We start from the raw sequence: 17,209 nt of genomic DNA on the forward strand, positions 1-17,209 counted from the left end.
CATCTTATTCAATTAATGCTAATACTTGTAAATCTCGTCAAACATTCATGTTTATAACTTATGTTAACAACAAATCAAGTTCCTTTCATAGCTTAGGTGTCGGTTATACCATACATTATGGGCTATGAAAGTGCCAAGCATTTGTTGTACCAAGTGTTATACATCATAAATCAAGATTAGTCATTTAGCAAGCAAAGTATTAAAGAGTGAACAAGATAACAAATATAAAACATGTTAGTATCAAACATTAAGGTCCATATTAAGGTTACATTATACTTATTCTCACACCATTAGTGTAACCTTTTCACCTTGAAATAATTAACTTAGCTAGACATAATGAAAGAAAGCAAAATAGATAAACAAAATAAGAACATAAAAGTTAACTAAGTAAAGGAAAGGAAATGAAAGGCATAAACTTAATATTAATGAAAGCAAAGCATAAACATTACAAAAAATACAAAGAGAGAAAGGAAGAGCATGATCTTGATCTGGAAACTAAGATGCCTAAATGCATGGCAAATGCCTCCTTTTATAGGCCAAAATTAGAAACTATTGATTTGATGACTAATTGATGAGTGGGTGGCCAACTCTTGATTTGGTGACAATCCTTATCTTCTCTTGTCTGCCCACAACGTCATTGCTAATGTCAAAATTGGAGCCAGTTGCAAACATGAAAGTTGTAGGCAATTGTCTCAGCTTTCTGGTGTAACAAATTCAGCTCATTTGGACTTCTAGAACTCCTGATATGGCCAAAATACCGAACAGTGCTCGGGCTGGAAGACAGATTCGGGCTTCTTTGTTGTTGCTATAATTTGGACTTGATAATGGCCTTTTTAGATCTTAGGCTCCATATGAAAGTTGTAGGCCTATGTCTTACCTTTCCATCCATCTAAATTGGACCTAAATCTGAGTTATATAGCTCTAGATATGTCCCAATTACCGAACAGTGTTCCGGTTTGGATTGCACCGACATCTCTTTTCTAAGTTTGGCCATCTCTTTATCCTTGCAATTTAAGTTCTTCAAGTCATCAATCAATCCTTTCATTTATGTGATAGACCTACATTAAAAATAGACATTTACCACAAATTATAGGTATCTTATATTATTAGATACATTATTATAAAACATATTTTAGTTAAGGAGTTATTAATACTTCAAGTGCAAAATGATGATATAAAACCATGATAAAAATGCACTTTTAAGTACTAATCAATTAGCCAACCATGATTATATATAAGAACACTTCAATAAACATGAAATAACTTGAATCAAACTGAAATAATAATTTTTACAAACTAAAGACCCGAAATCTATAAAGAAGAACACAACACAATTTCAGAAAAAATTCGGACATAAATCTGACTCTAACTTTGGACAGTAATTTGACCCTCTTAGAAGCTTTTTCTTGAGATGTCTATTAGAGACATATTTATAGGAAATTTTGTCGCCTTTCCAGATCATTAAAGAACAATGCATTTGAACACCTGAGTCAAAAGTTATGGGCAAAAAACCGAAAGGTGTTTTGAAAAATCAAATCAGGACAGCTTTACAACCACTTTGGTGCACATTTTTGTTCCTTATTTATGAGCTATCTCTTTCTTCTTTTTAACTCAAAATAATGTAAAAATGTCCCCTCCAGCTTTCCATCCATGTGCTTGCCTTCTTGGATCAATGGATTACCCAAAATAAATCAATTGTTGTTGTGTGGACATGTAAGATCATGGATTGTGTTTGGGCTGATTTGAAGGTTGATTTGGGGTTGATTTGGGGTTGATTTGGGGCTGAATTTAAGTATCAAATAAGTATACAAATATACCTATTATTTGGGCTAAGATTGACATTGAAACCTTGAGTGTTTAATGGTTGAAGTTTGCACACAACATAAGGCAAGTTTGGGCTTAAAATAGATCATATGATATTCTTTTCTAGAATTGGAATAGAATTGATTTTTGGGACAAATTTGGAGCACTTATTTGAACAAAGATTTGCTTCAATCTTCAACTAAATGTATCTTCAATTCTTTATTCTGAATTCTGAAATTGAATTTCCTGAATTAATTTATTTAAGCTCCAAAAACCTATCGAAACATTAAAATAAACTTCATTACTGAAAAGCACATCAATTATTATAAAAAAAACCAAATAAAAACAATAAATACATATGTAAAATAAGAGACTTAATGACACTTTTGATGCACAATCACACCCCCCAACTTAGATTTTGCTAGTCCTCAAGCAAAACAAAACATAAAACCTTTGAAACATAAATCAAGATTAGTCATTTAACAAGCAAAGTATTAAAGAGTGAACAAGATAACAAATACAAAACATGTTAGTATCAAACATTAAAGTCCATATTAAGTTTACAGTATACTTATTCTTACACCATTAGTATAACCTTTTCACCTTGACATAATAAACTTAACTAAACATAATGAAAGAAAGAAAAATAAATAAACAAAATAAGAACATAAATAAGATAAAAGTTAAGTAAGTAAATGAAAGGAAATGAAAGGTATAAAATTGATATTAATTAAAGCAAAGCATATACATTACAAAAAATACAAAGAGAGAAAGCAACAACATGATCTTGATCTGGAAACCAAGATACCTAAATGCATGAAAAATACCTCCTTTTATAGGCCAAAATTGGAAACTATTGATTTGATGACTAATTGATGAGTGTGTGACCAACTCTTGACTTGGTGACAATCCTTATCTTCTGTTGTCTACCAAAAACATCATTGATAAAATCAAAGTTGTAGGAAATTATCTCAGCTTTCTTGTATAAAAAATTCAGGTCATTTAGACTTCTAGAACTCTAGATATGGGCCAAACACTGAAAAGTGCTCGGGCTAGAAGACAGATTCGGACTTCTTTGTTGTTGCTACAATTTGGACTTGAAAATGGCCTTTTTAAGTCTTGGGCTCCATATGAAAGTTCTAGGCCTATATCTCACCTTTCCATCCAATAATATAGACCTAAATTTGAGATATATAGCTCCAGATATGACCTAATTACTGAACAGTGTTCCGGTTTGGATTGCACCGATATCTCTTTTCTAAATTTGGCCATCTCTTTGTCCTTTCAATTTCAGTTCCTAAATTCATCAATCAATCCTTTCATTTATATGATAGGCCTGTATTTAAAATAAACATTTACCATAAATTAAAGGTATCTTATATTATTAGATATATTATTATAAAACATGCTTTAGTTAAGAAGTTATTGATACTTCAAGTGCAAAATGATGATATAAAACCTTGATAAAAATGCACTTTTAAGTACTAATCACACCCCCCAACCAGCTTATTATTAGTCCCAAGTAATCAAAGCGTTAAAATAAAAAAATAATTTGTAAATTCCACAAAGCAAGGTATTCATCATTCAACTTCCATTACTCTATCTAGATAAACAAACTCTCATTAAATTTATATCTCTGCTTAATAACTCTTAACAAGATATTAATAAACTTTTTTTTTTTGTGCTCAATATATCAACACATAATTATGGGGCTTTTTGACACGACTAAAAGATTGATGTCTTCTCCCAAGTGCAGGAGTGTCGAAGTAATAAATAACCCGGCAAGACTGGGGTCGAACCATAGGGAGGCTATTTGTACAAATTATAAATAACAATAATACAACAACAATAACAATAACAATAACAACAACAACAACAATAATAATAACAACAACAACAACAATAACAATAATAATAATAATAATAACAAATGTCAAGGTTAGAGGTTCCACTAATGGTATATCAAACAAGTATAGTATAAACTCTTATTATTAAATTGGAAACCACACACAAAGGAGGTTTCATTCAGATTATATATTGTTAACATGATTACATTAGTCATCTTACTCAATTAATGCTAATACTTGTAAATCTCGTCAAACATTCATGATTATAACTTATGTTAACAACAAATCAAGTTCCTATCATAGCTCAGGTGTCGGTTATCCCATACATTATGGGCTATGAAAGGGCCACGCATTTGTTGTACCAAGTGTTATACAACCTAAATCAAGATTAGTCATTTAACAAGCAAAGTATTAAAGAGTGAACAAGATAACAAATATAAAACAAGTTAGTATCAAACATTAAAGTCCATATTAAGTTTACATTATACTTCTTCTTACACCATTAGTGTAACCTTTTCACCTTGACATAACTAACTTAGCTAGACATAATGAAAGAAAGCAAAATAGATAAACAAAATAAGAACATAAAAGTTAACTAAATAAAGGAAAGGAAATGAAAGGCATAAACTTAATATTAATGAAAGTAAAGCATAAACATTACAAAAAATACAAAGAGAGAAAGGAAGAGCATGATCTTGATCTGGAAACCAAGATGCCTAAATGCATTGCGAATGCCTCCTTTTATAGGCCAAAATTGCGAACTATTGATTTGATGACTAATTGAGAAGTGGGTGGCCAACTTTTGTCTGGGAGACAATCCTTATCTTCTCTTGTCTGCCCAAAACGTCATTGATAACGTCACAATTGGAGCCAGTTGAAAACATGAAAGTTGTAGGCAATTGTCTCAGCTATCGTGTGTAAAAACTTCAGCTCATTTGGACTTCTAGAACTCCAGATATGGCCAAAATACTGAACAGTGCTCGGGCTGGAGGACAGATTCGGGCTTCTTTGTTGTTGCTACAATTTGGACTTGAAAATGACATTTTTAGATCTTGGGCTCCATATGAAAGTTTTGGGCCTCTATCTTACCTTTCATTCATATAAAGTAGACCCAAATCTGAGATCTATAACTCCAGATATGACCTAATTACCGAACAGTGTTCTGGTTTGGATTGCACCAACATCTCTTTTCTAATTTTGGTCATCTCTTTGCCCTTGCAATTTAAGTTCTTAAAGTCATCAATCAATCCTTTTATTTATGTGATAGACCTGCATTTAAAATAAATATTTACCACAAATTAAAGGTATCTTATATTATTATTTAAAATGAACATTTACCATAAATTAAAGGTATCTTATATTATTAGATATATTATTATAAACATGCTTTAGTTAAGGAGTTATTGATACTTCAAGTGCAAAATGATAATATAAAACCATGATAAAAATGCAATTTTAAGTACTAATCACTGTGTATAAATGAACAAGTTTAAATAAAAATAATAATTTATTTACAATTATATTAATAAGCTGAAAATTATAAATTAATACCAACCTCAAACCTGTTAAACCATGCATTGATTTGAGGCATCCATTCAGGATGTTTGAATATCTGACTCCATTGAAACAATAGAATCTCCATCGACAATTTAAACGCCGATGATATTACTCGGGCAGCTTCAATGTTTGTGAACCTGAAAATAAATGAAATAAATTCAATAGTGATTATTTCATAAATTATGTTGTAATTTAAAAAAAAAAACTAAAACCTTAACAAACTTACATTGAAAGGTCATCCTTCCACTATGCCTCAGACTGGCGGGTAAATTGATTCCGCTGCGAAGGCACGCTGCCTCTGCGCTGTGAAGTAGTGCTGGAAGAGGCAGCATCGGTTAACAGCGCAGGTTGTGTAGGTGCCTATGAGGCACTTAAGGAAATATCACCATCGCTGCTAGATAAACTAGCTGCGACCATACGTGAGCGACTAGCTCTGGTTTTCGTTCTACGCATCTACATAATTTTATACAAATAATTATATAATTAAATTCAAATGTTAAAAAAAAAATTCGACAGCACCTCCCCTATACTGGATACTACCCAAATCCACAAACCTGCACATATTAACAATAGCCACAACCAATTTACCCAATCTATACTAAATACTCTAACATATTTAATTCCTAATCCTAAAGTAAATTCAACATTAAAAATTACAATTCAACAAATTATTCAATAATTATGCCAATACAACAAAACAATAAATTAAAAAAAAAACTCTAGAATAACAATCAAAATAAATGGAAAAAATTAAACCCAAATCATGCAATAATAAAGTAAAATTAATAATTATTCCAACATATTCAATTACTAATCCTAAGATAAATTCAACATTAAGAATTACAATTCAACAAATTATTCAATAATTATGCGAATACAACAAAACAATAAATTAAAAAAAAACCATTAAAGTCAATTCTATGGTAAATTGAACATTCACAATAAATATTCAACAAATGAACTAATAATAATTATGCCAAAACAACAAAAAAGAATATTCAATAAATTCAAAAAAAAACTATAGACTTTATCTACATTACAAAAAATACACCAAAACAAAAAACATAACAAAAAAATAGCAAAAACAAAAAAAACCATTAACGTAAAATGAAAAAGAAGAAATACTAACCTTTTAAATTGATGGAGATTCATGACAAAAAAAGCTTGAGATCACTGGTGAAGAACGGAGAGCAGCACAGAGAGGAAAAGAATGGTGAAAAACGGAGGCGAACAGAAAATGAACTGAAAAGGCAGTCGGGGGGCACTTATATGCCAGTTTTACTGACGGATTCACTGATGGTAATATGCCAGTTTTATCGACAGATACAAAATTAATTATTATTTTAATTTATTCCATCGGTGAGGTGTTAAAAATTCATCGGTAAATTTTGAATTTCGCACCAAAATTTTTAATGTCTCTCCATATTTTTCAGGGTCCGTCAGTAAATCCATCGGCAATATGACATGGTTAGAGATGCATTTAATGCACAATGATTTGAAATGCGCGCGGTTCATCCGTAAGTTTGTCGATAAAATTGATCCGCCGCCAACTTTCTGACGGACTTAACTCCGTCAGTGTGGTCGTCGGTGATGTGGTGGCATTTCAAGTAATTATTTTCAAACTCTCTATGAAATGTTGACGGACTTAACATCATCAGTGTGGCCGTCGGTGATGTGGTGGCATTTCAAGTAATTATTTTTGAACTCTCTGTGAAATGCTGACGGACTTAACTCAGTCGATGATGTGGTGGCATTTTAAGTAATTATTTTTGAACTCTCTGTGAAATGCCGACAGACATAACATCGTTGATGTTGCCATCGGTAATGTGGTGGCATTCAAGTAATTATTTTTGGCATTTCAAGTAATTATTTTTGAACTCTTTGTGAAATGCCGACAGACTTAACTCCGTCGGTGTGGCCGTCGGTGATGTGGTGGCATTTCAAGTTATTATTTTTGAACTCTTTGTGAAATGCCGACGGACATAACGTTGTAAGTGTTGCCATCAGTGATGTGGTGGCATTTCAAGTAATTATTTCATGTTACAAAATGTATCATCCATGATCAATAATTATTTCATAATTGTGCATTTCAACTAATTATTTCAAGTAATAAATATTTTGTGTTTCAAAATATATCATCTATAATCTAAATTACATGAAAAAAAGGGTTTTACATAGGGCTTCATTTTGGTAGTTAGTCAGAATTTTCTTCTTCATCGTAATCAATTGAATTGTCATCACAATCTTCAATATGAATATCATCTTCTTCATCGACAGTTGTTTGTCCGCTAGAGCTCAAAACAAAATTCAACTCCTCTGCGTCAACATCAACAAGACTATCATTGAAAACACGAAAATTTGAATTTTCTTCCAATTCAATCGAAGGAGCAACTCGATATGGTTCAACCACCTCACTAACTTGAAAGACTTCATCTCGCACACTTGTGTCTTCATTCTCATCCTGAACAACCTCGACACGACCCCGGGGTTTCGTTTTTAAAACGAACAATCAATTCACTCTTAATCGTTCCTTTCTAAATGAAGGGGTGTATGTGTAATAAACTTGTTGACATTGCTTTGCGAGAACAAAGACATCGTTTATGTTGCAGAGTCTAGCTTTTGAGTTGATTTCGACTAGACCATAGTGCAGATCAACTCTGATTCCTCTGTTAGTCATGTCATACCAATAGCATTTGAATAAAAACACTCTATTCTGCTCGTTATGATATTGCAGTTCGATGACCTCATCTAATCTACCATAGTAGTCAACTTCTAACTCACTACTAGTGGATCCCTTAACACAAACACCGTTGTTGTATATCTTTCTTCCTTGCCCGTATTCTTCAGTATGGAAAACATATCCATTGATGAAATACCCGTTGTAGCACTTACATTTTCTTTCAGGCCCTAGGCTTAGTGAAGACAATGACTTAGGTGCACTCCTTCCCATTTGATAAACCTTGTATGTAATGTACATTAATAAACAGTAAATAAACGAGAATCTCATAATGACGTGCATACATACAGTAATTTTGCAAGTTAGAATGAGTTTGTGATAGTGCTTACATGTGTTCTGAACCATGTGGCAAACTGCTCATCTTGTAATTGAAAGATCTGGGATTCGGTCAGCTGTGAGTTATTTGAGAGCAAATATTGTCGATGTTGCCTACAAGTGATAATGAGTGTGTGGTATTACAATATATAATTAATAGTATATTACTAACAAAGTTTAATTAGTATAAACTTACTGAATAAAAGGTCTCAACTCATCATAGTTAAATAGAACATAGTTGTGTGCTTGTTTGAACTCTATTTTCGACAAATATCTTCCTCTTATGGCATTTTTAGGTATGGGTCGTCCAGTATTGGAGAATATTGACAAGTTCTCACTGGAAGGCACTTCACCGCCATCATCATGCTGGAGAACGCAATTGATTCACGTTATTAAATGAGGTTCGAAATGGTACGAGATAAATATTGAGATCTCCTCAACAATATAGGCCTCACATATTGAAGCCTCAATATGCGTCTTGTTCTTAACCTTTTTCTTGAGATTAAACAAGTACCTGCATTGAAATATTAATCAAGTATTTTCAATTAAGAAAAACATATAAAATACTTTTATATATGAATTACATTGCAACTATAATATCTAACCATTCGAATGGGTACATCCATCTATATTAGACCGGTCCTCCAGCTTTTTCCTCGAATGGTAGATGTATAGAGAGATGCTCCATTGAGTTAAAAAATGATGGAAGGAATATCATCTCAAGTTTGCATAGTGTTTCGATGATATTCGTTTGAAGCCTCTTAATGTGATCAACATTCAACTTGCTAGAGCATATATCTCTGAAGAAATGACTGGTCTCCGTGAGTGCATCCCATATTCCCTTTGGCAATAAATCACGAAAAGCTAATGGGATGAGTGTTTGCATAAACATGTGGCAGTCATGACTCTTCATTCCATACAATCTGCAGTCCTCAATATTAACCAGTCGTGAAATGTTCGATGCATGTCCATCCAAAAAACGCAGACTCTTAAGCCATTTGTAGACTAGCAGTTGTGTGCTTTTCTCTAACACGAAGCTTGCTCTTGGTTTTGCAACCCGTGACTCATCATAAACCAACTCCATATTTTCACGGTTATAGTATAAAGCTATATCCAATCTAGCCTTAATGTTGTCCTTTGTCTTCCCCTTCACATCCATAATGGTGTTGAAAATGTTCTCAAACATGTTTTTTTCGATATGCATAACGTCAAGGTTATAGCGGAGCAGATTGGTCTTCCAATAAGGAAGCTCCCAAAAGATACTTCGCTTTACCCAATTATGAGTTAAACCAAAACCAGAAAACTTTTACTTACCTAATTGAAGGCCAAACTCAATGTCACCGTACTCTGAGACAACATCATGCAATTCTTCACCAGAAAGACGCAAGGATGCATCTTTTTTAACTCTGCCAATAAAGAAATCTTTTCTGTCTTTCTATACCTATGATTAAGTGGCAAGAAGCGACAGTGACAATCAAAAAAAGAAGCTTTACCTCTATTTGCTAGCGTGAATGCCTTGTTGTTTTCCATGCAGTATGGACATGAGAGTTTCCTATGCGTGCTCCAACCAGAAAGCATTATATAAGCTAGAAAATCATTGATAGTCAACATCAAAGCTGCCCTCATAAGGAAATTTTTCTTCCTCGATATATCATAAGTCAGGGCTCCAAAGGACCACAACTGCGCCAACTTATCAATCAACGGTCGAAGACAAACATCTATATTCCATCCCGGACTGCTTGGACCGGGTATGACAGTAGATAAAAACATGAACTCCGGCCTCATACACATTCCCAGTGGCAAGTTATAAACTATGAGTATGACTGGCCAACAAGAATAAGGAGCAGCAAATGACCTAAATGGGTTGAATCTGTCTATACATAACCCAAGACGCACATTCCTTGATTCAGCTGAAAAGTGAGGATGAACACTGTTAAAGCGTTTCCACGCTTCACTGTTAGAAGGATGAACCATCACTCCATCAACCGCATGGTGTGCTTGGGGCCATGTCATGTGCTCAGCAATCCTTGGTGACATGAATAATCTCTGCAGTCTAGGTATGATCGGGAAGTATCTAAGTTTTTTATATGCCACTAGAGTCTTTCCCTTACCAATTCTAGGTTTGTAACGGAAATGCCTGCATGTCATGCACTCGGTCATCTCAGCATTTTCAAGGTAGTATAACATGCAGAAGTTAGGGCACATGTTAATTTTCTAGTATCCTAAACCAAGGGATTTCATCATGAACTTTGCAGCATAGAAGTTCTCTTTCAGCCTGTTCTCTTCAGGTAAAATGCTTCTTGCCCATTGAATAATCTTGTCATACCCGGCCTTACTCAACCCGTGCTCTGACTTAATGGTGAACACCTGTGCTACAACCGATAATTTACTGTGGTTCGTGCAACCATCCCATAATGGTTTGTTAGAATCTCTCAACAAATCAAAAAACCTAGCTGCATTTATATTAGGTTCTTCTTCTACGATTGGACATTGACTGACATTACCTTGATTCATTCTCATTGCATCCATAACCATGTTTCTGTAAGGATTAGTGTTGTCATTCTCGTTGCTAGCATTAGAAGTAGACCCAACCACCATTTCTTTCATTCTCCTCTCACTAACATATACTTCTCCATGTGCATACCAACACTGGTAATTCTCCATAAACCCTTTGTGTAGAAGATGCATCATTACAACATCTAGATGCAAATACGTTTTATTTTGACACTTCCTGCAGGACACCTAATACTGCCTCCAGTAAAATTTCTAGGAATAGATGTTGCAAAATTAATAAAACCTTGAACCCCGTTACAATAATCCATCCTTCACAATCCTTAGGGTGAATATCGATACATCCATGATTTATATCGAACTTCTATAAAATTATGATGACATAATGTATTAATTAACTAAGTTAGGTAAATAAACTTGCAAAAATATTACTTTACCTTGAGATTATCCAACAAACCAATCACAACTTCTCATAAATATTAAATATTCATTATCATTTATCAACGTCCATACAAATTAAAATATATAAATTTACAGAAATTACCACTCCGCAATACCATTGACAAAACTTTAAACGGACCCAATAAGTAAGCTATTAATTATTTCAAAACAGCATATGTACTTCGGTAGTTCCATAAAGTTTTAACAATTTACAAAAAAATACAATCTTATAAAATCTAAAACAAACCATAACAGGTATAGAATTATACATTCATATACTACAAATTTGTTTGAGAACTAACAATAAAACATGTACATTTACTAACAAAATACATATACTAAAAAAATAATAAAATTGACATTTAATTAAATGTTAAGATTTAAAAAGAAAGAATTACTCACAAAAATTGATAAAATCCATCGGTAAATCAGAACATGGATACTGTGACCACAAAACTTCAAGAAATATAACTTGTTGTGCTGATATGAGGGAGATTTTTGTTTGGGGGGGATGGGGGGCTGGTTGTTTGCAGATGGGGAGAGTTGGGATTAGGAAGAAGAAGGAAAAATAAGGGAGGAGAGGGTCGGCAGCATGTACATATATTAACTTTTCCCGACGGTTTCACAGATGGAAAATCCGTTGGTGAAACCGTCGATGATTCTGACGAAACAATCGAAACATCACCGTACGGATCTGCCATTTCAAATCCGTCGGCAATATAAACGGCGATCACTATACAGGTTGTCTTTTTAAATCCGTCGGTAATTCCATCTGAAAAAATAACCCGTCAAAACCTCCATGTCAGCGACCCTTTTTTTTTTACGACGAAAACATTTTTGTTTGTAATTCAGTCGGTAACTACCAACGAAAATTTTCTGTCGGTAGTTACCAACTGAATTAGGGACGGAATATAACTGTCGGTAATTTCAACCTCAAATTACCGACAAAAATATTCCGTTGGTAAATTTGTTGCTATTTAGCGAATTTCTAGTAGTGTTGCTTTACTGGGATGGACCTGTTTTAACCAATAGATAAACAAATGGTTTAAAAAAAACACAACAATGCTTTAATAATATTCAAATAGATAAATAATACAATTTATCTTCGATAGTGTATACTAGAAATAATATTGTTCTCTTTATACACAATTACTATTCTTATCGAAACTTTGAAAATCAATTAGAGTTTATAATAACCAAAATATTTGGTTGCAACTCCAAACCTTTTTAACCATAAAAAAACTAGAATTCTTTATTCATTCTACACCAAAAATCTTCATCTAAAAATATTATTATTTTATTCACCACATGCCGCGTATCATTTTTACCTTTTATAGCAATGAAAATATTGAGTGAAAACTTTGCAATTGCTATGCCACTAAAGTTCTTCTATCATATCATTATATTTCACCATAATATATTCCCATAAATTTGTATAATACATTTTTAATATATTTTTTATATTAAAAAAATTGATTTCAAAAAAGTTTAAATAATAAAAAGAAAACAGTTTAAGAAATCCAAAAAACTGGCCCTCTAACACGTTTCCCTTTCCCTTGGAGACATATTTGCATTTCTTTTTTAACACTCGTTATTTGAAAGCAATCTTTGAATGAGTGCATGGAAACGGCATAGTTTGCTGTGGAAGAATGGAACAGAAAGGTAGTAAAGCAATTAAAGGAGAGTAGCCAGGCCGCCGAAGACATAAAATACGCGTAAATATATAAAGCATATATCTTGGCTAATAATTGACACATGTAAAGGGAAACACGCACCGAAAAGCAAGTGTTAATAGTTACTTTTGGTACGTTAATGGGTGGCGAAGGTCGAAGCGAATCATTCTCTTGATGTGTCGCCCAGAAACCATGTGAGCTGCTCCGCTCCTGAGAGAGTTTCCCATGCTTGTTTGTCACGATAATGATGGTGGCTAGCGGTGTTCATTCAAATGGTCAACCTTTGTATAGAGAAAAATATGGTGTTTCATGATTTTCATGCCCTCAGATTCGATTCGTTTCTTGATCAATTATCACACCCTCCAACTCAACTCATTCTCTTCCCATTTCTCTCAGACGTAACCACACCACCCCTTCGCCCCCAACCCGAACACAAATAAAATCTCAGACGTACTCTCCCCAGCTGATCCATCGTTCCCTCTTCCTTTTCTATTTCCTTCGTTTTATAAGAGACTGCTCTTGCTTACAACCTAATAATGGGTTGTCTTGATGATGGGTGCACTACTGGCCTTGTTCTGGGGTTAGGCTTCGCACCTTTAACAGACCTAGAGAGGAGTACGTCAAAGCCAGGTGATTACAGCAATAGACTTATAAGGCCTCAGATTAAGCCATCCCTCAAGTTTGACCACAACCCATCAACGAGTACAAGTTTTGAGCTGTCACTTAGTTTGGTTCTTTCTTCTGAAACTTATAGCCATGCAGGTTCTCGCCAAAAGACCATGGATGGAGAGAAAGGTTGTGAGGAGTCTATTGGTGCTCATGATCTGTTGTATCGTCAAGCTTCTCCTGATCAGAGCGCTGTTTCTTCTTTCTCTAGCGGTAGGGTTAAGAGGGAAAGCGACCTTGGCTGTGAAGATATAGAGGTAGAGAGGATTTCTTCAAGAGTGAGTGACGAGGATGAAGATGGAACCAATGCCAGAAAGAAACTTAGGCTCACCAAAGAGCAATCTGCCCTTTTGGAGGAAAGCTTCAAACAACACAGCAACCTCTATCCTGTGAATAATTAATCTCTTAATCTCTATTTTATTTTGATACATGGTTTTGTATACATCTATGTGTCTATTCTAGTACTGATTAAGACTTGATCCTTCTTTAATAAACAAACAGAAGCAGAAGGAAGCTTTAGCAAGGCAGCTGAATCTACGGCCGAGACAAGTAGAAGTATGGTTTCAAAACAGAAGAGCCAGGTAATTAAGAAGATAATCTTTAAAATTAACAGTTATTATCTCCATGAAACAAGTGCCATGATATCCATAACACACCCAAAAGCCCCACAAAAAATGTTTCTTATCCCTGAAGAAAGAACCCTCTGAAGCATTTTCAGCACCAAGGTACCTGTGCTTAAATCAGAGAAGTACAACTACCTGCTTTAATCAATAAAGCTATCTCAAACTATCATAATTAAGCTGGAGGGTATCTTTTTTGTTTTTCTTTATCAGAAAAGAATCTGAATTAATGGTGGTCGGTAATACTCTGCAGGACAAAACTCAAGCAAACTGAAGTGGACTGTGAGTTCTTGAAGAAGTGCTGTGAAGCACTAAAAGATGAGAATGGGAGGTTACAAAAGGAGCTACAAGAACTTAAAGCACTGAAACTGGCACAGCCCTTTTACATGCACATGCCAGCAGCTACTCTAACCATGTGCCCATCCTGTGAAAGAATCGGTGGTGTTGGTGATGGTGCTTCAAAGAGCTCCTTCTCAATGGTTCCAAAGCCTGACTTCTATAATACCTTCACCAATCCGTCAGCTGCATGTTAATGAAGTTGCCACGACATATATAAGAGAGGAATAAACATAGCTTATTAATTACACCAACCCCACAATCCATCTGTTTTTTGGTTAAGGGCTTGTACTGAAAGATTAGTGTAAGTAATTATTTTTTAGAAAATATTAATTACGGATAAATTTCCCTTCTCCTTTGTTTTTGTTTATTCATTCCAAAAATATGAAATTTGTGATACTAGGTCGATTAAAGCCAAAGACTTATAGTTTAATATCTTTCAATTACTTTCTTTTTTATGATGAGGAATTTCATATCCATATCTTTTTTGGGGTGTTGTCTTAGATATCGATCACAGAGATAGCATAACAGTTTCTAATTCCATTGATCTAGTTATTCACCAACAAAATGGAGACAAGTAGAATTGTTATAAACCTTGGGAGCATAATTAACAAAACCTAGAAGGGATCATAAGTGAATCCCTTATTTTGAGAGGCAAAACAATGGAGAGAAGTAGAATTGTTATTTTGTTTTCTTTTATCATCAAGTTTTTTCTTTTCTAATTCTATCATGGATTTAAATTTAGTAGTTTATTTTGATTTATTTTTTATATACTTATCATGATTTTAAAAAACATCACAGCATTGTATTAATACCCAATTTCACAAAAAATAATTTGATTTTAATATTTGCAGATATTGAAAACTAGATAACCAAAATCAGCATATTTTTTGTCTTAAAAATACTAAGTGTCAACTTTGATTTTTTTTTTGTTCATTGGATTTTTTTTTCAATTTATTTTTTTTATTGGGATTTTGGATTAATAATTTATTTTGATATATTTTTATGTAGTTATTTTGATTTTAAAGAAAAGTCTTATTGTTATATTGATGCTTAATTTCATGGAAACAAATCTAATTTTATTCTTTAAGAAAAATAAAAAATGAGGGGACAAAAATTAATAAAGAGAAGGAATGGGAGGCCTTTTCTAAATAAATAAGATTGTTTGAGCCAAAAAAAAAATCCCTAAATATGAAGCACAACACAACTAGCGGCAATATCATGGTAGTTTGCTGGGCTCTTTTTGTGGAGAGGACAGATGGATAATGATCAATCAGTAGATGATTATTACTGTTTGCGTGAGAGAGAGAGCAGATGTGGGCAGTTAGCTCACGTGTACCTGTCTCCAATGTCATATATTCAGTTGTGTTAGAAAGCGAGAAAAGGTTGTCGGTGGAGAGTGGAGCATTATTCATTGAAATGATGAGAAGGTTATCTTCGATATGAGTCCATTGCCTTCGATAATAATGCGCGAATCTATAGAGCGATGCCTGGAATCCTGATGTGCGCCAATAAATGATGAGGTCACTTTCCAGTTAAGGTAGGGGGCACTGAGCTTTTTTTTAACTTTTTCATTTTGAAAAAACTTATTTTCTAAACTAGCGAATTTGAAAAAATAATTCTTCCTCCCTCTGTCACATAAATATGAGTTCCTTTTGTATCTAGCACAAGCACAACCAATATGCCATGCCCATAAGAAATAATTTATCTCTCAAGTTATTTACCTGAGACAATCGGTGATTTCTTTCATTGCCATTATAGTCATCGCCGCCATCCATAAGTGTCCACTGTAACCTATCATATATATGCAATATCATAATAATTGTTTATCATTTAAAAATTATATATATATATATATATATATATATATTTTATTGTCATTATAGTCATTGCCGCCATCCATAAGTGCCCAATGTAACCTATCACGTATATGCAATATCATAGTGATTGTTTATCATTTAAAAATTATATATATATTTCTTTTATTGCCATTGTAGTCATCGCCGTCATCCATAAGTGTCCAATGTAACCTATCACATATATGCGATTTCATAGTGATTGTTTATCATTTAAAAATTATATATATAGATGTGTGGTATATATCTAGCAAGATATGGAGAAACAAAAAAAATTTTATCTCTTATCAATAAAAAATTAGAATAGAAATCACCACCTAGTATTCTGATCGTTAGAAACCCTATTATCATTAAATAATTAGAATAAGAGTCGTCACATAGTATTCTGGTCACTAAAAACCCTAACTGGTCTTAGAGATGGGGGTATGGAGACTGGTTGCGTAAAGAAAAGGTATTAATACCTCAACTACACCCTACCCAAGATAAGTTACATTGTTTTATTATCTGATAAAACTTGAGGTTTTGTTATGATTTCTAATTATTGGTCCGTCTATAGTTCAAAAAAAGCTATAATCAATAAGGAGGTTCTTATTTTAATGGCGTAGAACTTAACTATTGTAGAGTCTGGAAAAAAATTTAATATTTGAAATATGTATTATGTATAATTTCGTAATAACTGATACTAAAATAAAACAACATAAAAATTTTGTTGTTTTTGAAATTTTGGCCAATATTCTACTGACTTTAATAAACTGGTTATTAAAGTCAAAATGCATGCTAAAACATTATTTTTTAGTGTATGATAAAACACAATGTGATTTTTTAGCTTTGAGACACTTGGTCATAT

At 33.4% G+C, this 17,209-nt stretch overlaps 1 protein-coding gene across 1 annotated transcript; it reads left to right on the forward strand.

The window, feature by feature from the left end:
• Positions 1–12,951: 12,951 nt before the first annotated feature.
• LOC105113777 (homeobox-leucine zipper protein HAT22-like) lies at positions 12,952–14,859 on the forward strand. Its single transcript, XM_011010094.1, has 3 exons — positions 12,952–13,939; positions 14,052–14,131; positions 14,424–14,859. Exons 1-3 carry the CDS (start codon positions 13,421–13,423, stop codon positions 14,701–14,703), a joined length of 879 nt encoding a protein of 292 aa, XP_011008396.1. The 5' UTR covers positions 12,952–13,420; the 3' UTR covers positions 14,704–14,859.
• The last annotated feature ends 2,350 nt before the right edge of the window (positions 14,860–17,209 follow it).

Source organism: Populus euphratica, unplaced genomic scaffold (assembly GCF_000495115.2).
Source record: "Populus euphratica unplaced genomic scaffold, PopEup_1.0 scaffold454.1, whole genome shotgun sequence".
In the NCBI taxonomy this organism is placed as follows: Eukaryota; Viridiplantae; Streptophyta; class Magnoliopsida; order Malpighiales; family Salicaceae; genus Populus; species Populus euphratica.

Excerpts from the sequence above, each read along its gene's own strand:
- LOC105113777 (XM_011010094.1), top strand. The coding sequence starts at position 13,421 with ATGGGTTGTCTTGATGATGGGTGCACTACTGGCCTTGTTCTGGGGTTA. Across the intron at positions 13,940-14,051 it reads AACACAGCAACCTCTATCCT|AAGCAGAAGGAAGCTTTAGC; the intron begins GTGAATAATTAA and ends ATAAACAAACAG. Across the intron at positions 14,132-14,423 it reads TTTCAAAACAGAAGAGCCAG|GACAAAACTCAAGCAAACTG; the intron begins GTAATTAAGAAG and ends AATACTCTGCAG.